The following is a 7,688-nucleotide window of genomic DNA, read 5'->3' as shown; positions in this document are numbered from 1 at the left end:
GGTAGGTCTTGAAATATATCTACAGGTACACCTCCAATTGACTCAAATTATGTCAATTAGCCTATCAGAAGCTTCTAAAGCCATGACATAATTTTCTGGAATTTTCCAAGCTGTTTAAATGCACAGTCAACTTAGTGTATGTACACTTCTGACCCACTGGAATTGTGATACAGTGAATTATAAGTGAAATAATCTGTCTGTAAACATTTGTTGGAAAAATTACTTGTGTCATGGAGAAGGTAGATGTCCTAACCGACATGCCAAAACTATAGTTTGTTAACAAGACATTTGTGGAGTGGTTAATAAACTACTTTTAATGACTCCAACCTAAGTGTATGTAAACTCCTGACTTCAACTGTATCTCATCTTGTTATCAGCAAAATCAACACATCAGATGAGGCAACCTACAGTGCAGTGGGAACAAAGTATCAAACAGATTGTAGAAATGGAACCTTTTTGGCTGCAAATGGTAATTTATTTTGAATTGTACATGTTATTGTTCATCAGTATATTATTTTCAGTGTACAGTATAGTCCTCAGTGGATATGATAAAGATCAACTTGGTACATTGTTCTTAATGCACACTGTCTCAAAGATGTGCCACAGATCCTGCTTCATTTAAACTTGAGAATATCCTTCATCCAACAAAATAAACAATTTAGGTTCCAGTGGAAAGAGGTTTACCAAGATAACTCTGGAGCAGCAGCTAGTGTCTTACCCAGTCTATCCAGGAGACTCTGTAACTCTACAGTGTACAGTACTCTCTGAGACCGTAACAGGAGAACACAGTGTGTACTGGTTCAGAGGCGGATCAGGAGAATCCCACCCAGGAGTCATTTACACCTCTGGGAACTGGAGTGATAAGTGTGAGAAGAGCCCTGAGACTCCCTCTCCTACACAGAGCTGTGTCTACACCCTCTCCAAGAACATCCTCAGCCCCTCTGATGGGTTAGTGATTTAATTTTAATCAATTAATTAATGTAATTATATTTATCCAATACATCATGTTTGGAGGCTATGAACAGTTGGACAATTATGTTTTTTAAACAATGTACCAGTAGCACTGTGTAGAATCATTAAACCAATGTATCATTAAATATTGTCTGATTAATCATATTATTTTAAAATGTAGCTTTTAATAATGGTAAAACAATTTTGCTTTATGTTATGAGGGTTGATTTGTTTGTATGCAGTATCTGGCTTGTACTGTTTTGTTTATTTGATTATTTCAGAATCAAGTATTAATACATGTGCAGTATGTTTTATTTGTTGTCAATTTCAAAGTTTACACCTTTGAGGACAGTCACCCTTTGTACCATTATTGAAGCTCAATTTTAAATAATACGATACATCAGACAATGTTTAATTATATATTGGTTTAACAATTCGACACAGCACTACTGGTACATGCTGGTACATTATAGCTATAATTACAGTAAGCTGTGTGAACTCAATAAATACTGTAGAACGTAATTAACCTACATTATATACAATAATATTATATAATAATATAATACCTCCAATGTTTGTTTAATGGGTTACAGTAAATACCACAACAATCATACATTTAGCAAAAATTATGAAAACAATAAATATAGAACCATAATACAATTATACATTATTGCAAATAGAAAAATGACTTCAAATGGGGGCTGATCAAACTTTACAATATAACATTAGGAAAGTAATTAATCCTTGTTCGAGACAGAATGCCTCATAGCGGCAGGAGACTATCTCCTGATTCTATAGCGGAATGCAGCTTGATGTACAAGTACACCTCCTGGACAGGACACTTAACCCAATCCATCTCCTTTATGCTGAGTGCAAAGTGAAAGTGAGCTGTTTGAGTGTGAACAGTGGTGTATTCATTCCTCAGATTCTGTTAAAACAAATCTTCAACGGAAGCAAACGGAACAAAACTATAATAAATTCAGGTAATAAATATACCTGAATTTTTCCAGTTTGTAACTGTTGGACTAATGATGACACACTAGATCAGCTAGATGCAGGCAAAAGTGTGCAAGGCGTTATTGAATGTGTCCCTTTCTGTTCATGTGTCAGTGTCTATCACCTCAAATCTTCATCTGGACTTGTGTGCACCTATTTTGTCAACTTTCATTCATAGGCTAAGTTGTAATAACCTCATGATGGGTATAGGGAAAATTCTGCCACTGTCTTGCTTGACAGAAAATGTCACTGTATCATTAAGGGTAAAATATCATGAATGTTTAAATACATTATATATTAAGAAAAGTTTATTGACCAAACTACATCCATTCCTCTGCACATGAACAAAGGTCAGTCCCAGTCTGAGTACCTGACATCAGAGTACACACTCTCCTGTGGTGTCTCTCTCTTCTTTCTTCCTCTTTTAGTTTTCCTCTCGGAGAAATGCAATGCAGCATAATTCAGGGTATCTGGGTCTTGATCCTGTAAATAATGTTGTTGGTTTAAAAACTGTAGTCATAATAATAGTCAGAAAATTGGAGTATCTAGTATCATATCACAAATTATCTACCAACAGGCCAATATTATAACACTTGTATTTATTACCTGATCATATTCAGTGGTTGAGTTGTCATGTCTAATATGCTGAGCAACACTCACTGTTAACATGAATAAAAACAAGCATCAACATGACAAAAGGTAAAGACAGAGGTATTATACTTGATGACAAGTATTGTGCATTAACCGTAAAATGTATTAGGTGTTCAACTACAGTTTGTAATACCAGAGGACTCACCTTTATAATGTTCAGAAATTGGCTTTGTATTTCTGCTGAAGACGAGTATAATGATCACAATCACACAGAAAACTGATGTCACTCCCAGTCCAATGACTACATGATCCAGTGATCTTTCTAAAAGGAATAAAAAACGTAATAATGAGAGTCGATATACATGTATACCACCGTTATATTAATATCAAATAGGAAGAGAGATATAACTACCCTTGAATTATAATAAAATAGTAAGAGAAAAATACCGCCCTTATATGAAAATAAAACAGTAAGATATATATATAAATATATATATATACCACCCTTATATTAAAATATAATATTAAAAGAGAAATATGCCACCGTTAAATTAAAATAAAATAGTAGGAGAGATACATTTCACCCTTATGTTAAAACAAAATAGCAAAATAAATATATACCACCCTTATTTTAAAATAAAATAGTATGAGAGATCTATTTCACCCTTATATTCAAATAATATAGATAGAGGCATATATACCAACCATATAGTAAGATAAAATAATAATAGAAATACATACCACCATTACATTAATGTAAAATAGTAAGAAATATATAACACCATTTATATGACTAAAAAAATAGTAAGATATATATAGATACCACCCTTATATTAAAATAAAAATGTTTCTGAAGATGGCAGAGGAGGATCAGTGTCTGTTCCTAACAACTGTTGATTTCTGGTGACTTTCCCTGCACTTTCAGCAACAGTGGCACATTTTTGGTAATGGACGCCCTATACCTACAGAAAGGAGCGGCTTCCATGGAGGAACTGAATGCAGGAGAAGTATGTGTGATGTTCTGATGAGGGGCTCTGTCTTTTGTCTCTATCCTGCCTTTCCAGCCCTAACTTCCTCAACACCCTTTTCCTAGTATGACTGAGGACATTCAACCTCCAACTGCATCATCCTAATCTGCCTAAGGACGTTCAATCTCCAACATCCTAATCTGCCTAAGGACATTCAATCTCCATCTCCATCATTCAAATGTGACAACGGAAATTCAATCTCCATCTCCGTCATCCTAATCTACCTAAGGACATTCTATCTCCATCGTCTCAATTTATATTTGTTGTGTTTGTCATTTTATTTCGCTTTTTAACGCTTTGAGATGAATTTTGTAATGAAAAGCACTATACACATTCCATAAAATTGGTATTATTATCAAATGAAAGATGTGGATTGATTGTAGCCACATTTTGAAGGAGAGATTTGCCAAAATATTAATTTTGTATTTCTTTAAATAAGTTATTAGCAGGTTGTATTTTGTTTACAGCATCTAAGAATTTACAGCTGAACATTCATTTCTGGTCAATGATGAGAATATTGTTATAGCAAAAGGCACATTGACCTCAACCACTGTGCTGTACACTGACTGTATAAAACATTATGAGAAGATGTTCTTTCCTTGACAGACTGACCAGGTGAATCCAGGTGAAAGGTATGATCCCTTATTGATGTCACTTGTTAAATCCACTTCAATCGGTGTATATGAAGGGGAGGAGATAGGTTACCGAAGGATTTTTAAGCCTTGAGACAATTGGATTGTGTACAGTACGTGTGCCATTCAGAGGGTGAATGGGCAAGGCAAAATATTTAAGTGCCTTTGAACGGGTTATGGTAGTAGGTGCCAGGCGCACCGGTTTGAGTGTGTCAAGAACTGCAATGCTGCTGGGTTTTTCACGCTCAACAGTTTCACGTGTGGATCAAAAATGGTCCACCACCCAAAGGACATCCAACCAAAATGACACAACTGTGGGAAGTGGGTGCAACTCAATATTAGGAAGATGTTCTTAATGTTTTGTACACTCAATGTACATGCACCACTTTTAATATGACTAAACTTTCTTCTGTATTTTCAACATTATAACACATAATATTCATTACTTACCAATATTTAGGTTTGTTCCGTTGCCAAACAGGATCTCCCCACATGTGGCCACAGCACAGTAGTAAGTCCCAGCATCAGAGAGACTGAGGTTGTTCTTGGAGAGGCTGTAGACACAGCTCTGTGTAGGAGAGGGAGTCTCGGGGTTCTTCTTACACGCATCACTCATGTTCCCAGGGGTGTAAATGACTCCTGGATGGGATTCTCCTGATCCAGCTCTGAACCAGTACACACTGTGTTCTCCTGTACAGGTCTGAGAGAGTACTGTACACTGTAGAATCACAGAGTCTCCTGGATGGACTGGATCAGAAACTAGTTGCTGCACCACTGTAGGGTGATTGTGTCCTATATTGTGTCATTGTATTGAGAACATAATTATTCATATGCTTGTAAAGTGGAGAGGTCATAGAGTTTTAAATAGCAAACATTCCTTTAGGCACATGGCAGTTTTGGAAACAGCGTTTTGCATGCTAGTAAAGAGAGGTGCAGTTTCTATTTGTCAGTAATTATTCAAATGTATTCACCCCACAGTCAGCCAAGATGCTTAGCTAGGCATCTTAAGAGTTGTTTACAGTAAAAGTGAGTTAGCTACCGTTTCTACACTCTTTTGCTAGCTATACCATAACGATGTCATTTCAAAAACCTGTCTCCAAAAATGACAAGTTGTTTTTACATTTAACCATTATGACATGCATCCATGAATATCCACTTTCTATGCATACTGCAGCAAGATTGTTTATACTTTTCTGAACATCAACAGTATAAAGCAGTGTACATCTACTGTATGTATAACAATACACAAAAACACTTGGTGAATATTGAAATGCACAATTTAAATTAAATTACCCTTCACAGCCAAAAATGTTGCATGTCCATAGTTCATCCCATATATTGTCCCCATTCCACAAAAGTATGTTGCCTCATCTAATGTGCTGATATTTCTGATAATGAGATTATACACATATTCAGATTCCTCCACTTTGAAACGTGGGTTCTTAAACTCTCCATTAAGTACAGGTTCTGATGCATAGGATACAGATGCGACAAGATGGGGCAGTTGGCCAACAGTTTGTCTGTACCAGTACAGGAATTGTTGAGATTCTGCTTTAGGACATGGCAAAGATATATTGTCTCCAAATAGACGAGTAGTCACTGGTATTGGTTGAGGAGCATCTTCAGTCTGAATCAGGTCTGCCAAAATGTGAATGTAATCAGATGTCAAATTGAAATGAAAATGGACATTGTTCAACCTTTGAGTAACAGTGTTTTTTCTTAGTTAAGACATCAAACTACTGCAATTTAAAATGTCTGAAGATATATCGGTCACATTGCTGTCCAAACTGAATATATTTCATTACCTTCAGATATGACTTTCCAATATGAGAGTCTTATTCTTTTCGATTTTCAATTTTACTGTTCAGTAAAATACTATGTGAGATTAGGACATGCACTTACACACTTGAGAGAGAAGTCCCCAAAGAAGGCAGATTCTGATCATCCTGATATGGACTAACTGTAGCTTTAACAACTGTTTTTCTTTGTTACTATGAATGACTGACTGACAAAATGAAAAGAATTGTGGGATGTTTAAAATCTAAGAATGACTTGATTGGTTAGGGGAAAGACATGCATCACTTCCTGTTGAACGTTTCCATCCGTATTCAGCCATGTACTGTAGGCAATCTAAAGATTTATGGTGTGCACTAATTTGTTGGCCTACATTACAACGAGTTATTGCTCAGTGATGCAATATATCCAAGACTCAGATTAAGCCAAGATCACGATTCAAAACATTCTCAGTAGAGTTTTTACATTGAATGTGTAACGAAGACACTGTGAGTTGAGAAGCAGGTGCAGGTGAAACGTTTAATAAAACAACAAACATGGAACGAAACAACATAACAGCAGCATCTACGCATGAACACAGGAACAATACAGACTGGGGAAGGAACCTAAGGGAGTGCCAGGTATAGGAGAGGTACTTGTGTGCCTCATGATAGACGTACAGGTGCGCTTCCGTGGCCTCCAACTGCTCTTAAACGCTAGTAAAACCAAATGCATGCTTTTCAACCGTTCGCTGCCTGCACCCGCACGCCTGACTAGCATCACCACCCTGGATGGTTCCGACCTTGAATATGTGGACATCTATAAGTACCTAGGTATCTGGCTAGACTGTAAACTCTCCTTCCAGACTCATATCAAACATCTCCAATCGAAAATCAAATCAAGAGTCGGCTTTCTATTCCGCAACAAAGCCTCCTTCACTCACACCGCCAAACTTACCCTAGTAAAACTGACTATCCTACCGATCCTCGACTTCGGCGATGTCATCTACAAAATTGCTTCCAACACTCTACTCAGCAAACTGGATGCAGCTTATCACAGTGCCATCCGTTTTGTCACTAAAGCACCTTATACCACCCACCACTCCGACTTGTATGCTCTAGTCGGCTGGCCCTCGCTACATATTTGTCGCCAGACCCACTGGCTCCAGGTCATCTACAAGTCCATGCTAGGTAAAGCTCCGCCTTATCTCAGTTCACTGGTCACGATGGCAACACCCATCCGTAGCACGCGCTCCAGCAGGTGTATCTCACTGATCATCCCTAAAGCCAACACCTCATTTGGCCGCCTTTCGTTCCAGTTCTCTGCTGCCTGTGACTGGAACGAATTGCAAAAATCGCTGAAGTTGGAGACTTTTATCTCCCTCACCAACTTCAAACATCTGCTATCTGAGCAGTTAACTGATCGCTGCAGCTGTACATAGTCTATCGGTAAATAGCCCACCCATTTTTACGTACCTCATCCCCATACTGTTTTTATTTATTTACTTTTCTGCTCTTTTGCACACCAATATCTCTACCTGTACATGTGATCATTTATCACTCCAGTGTTATTAATCTACAAAATTGTAATTATTCGCCTACCTCCTCATGCCTTTTGCACACAATGTATATAGACTCCCCTTTTTTTCTACTGTGTTATTGACTTGTTAATTGTTTACTCCATGTGTAACTCTGTGTTGTCTGTTCACACTGCTATG

The 7,688-nt window shown here is 37.3% G+C and overlaps 1 protein-coding gene across 1 annotated transcript; it reads right to left on the bottom strand.

Moving 5' to 3' along the window:
* Positions 1-1,137: 1,137 nt before the first annotated feature.
* LOC112220663 lies at positions 1,138-6,202 on the bottom strand. The gene is made up of 6 exons (XM_024382495.2): positions 6,101-6,202; positions 5,492-5,836; positions 4,649-4,990; positions 2,744-2,860; positions 2,554-2,606; positions 1,138-2,430 (listed from the first exon to the last, which is right to left on the bottom strand). Exons 1-6 carry the CDS (start codon positions 6,141-6,143, stop codon positions 2,299-2,301), a joined length of 1,032 nt encoding a protein of 343 aa, XP_024238263.1. The 5' UTR covers positions 6,144-6,202; the 3' UTR covers positions 1,138-2,298.
* Positions 6,203-7,688: the final 1,486 nt, after the last annotated feature.

This window comes from Oncorhynchus tshawytscha, linkage group LG21 (assembly GCF_018296145.1).
Source record: "Oncorhynchus tshawytscha isolate Ot180627B linkage group LG21, Otsh_v2.0, whole genome shotgun sequence".
NCBI lineage: Eukaryota > Metazoa > Chordata > Actinopteri > Salmoniformes > Salmonidae > Oncorhynchus > Oncorhynchus tshawytscha.
The sequence above is the reverse complement of the archived record's forward strand: the minus strand, read 5'-3'. Positions and strand labels throughout refer to the sequence as shown.

Excerpts from the sequence above, each read along its gene's own strand:
- LOC112220663 (XM_024382495.2), bottom strand. The coding sequence starts at position 6,143 with ATGATCAGAATCTGCCTTCTTTGGGGACTTCTCTCTCAAGTGT. Across the intron at positions 2,607-2,743 it reads AATTTCTGAACATTATAAAG|TGAGTGTTGCTCAGCATATT; the intron begins GTGAGTCCTCTG and ends TCATGTTAACAG. Across the intron at positions 2,431-2,553 it reads CAACCACTGAATATGATCAG|GATCAAGACCCAGATACCCT; the intron begins GTAATAAATACA and ends CATTATTTACAG.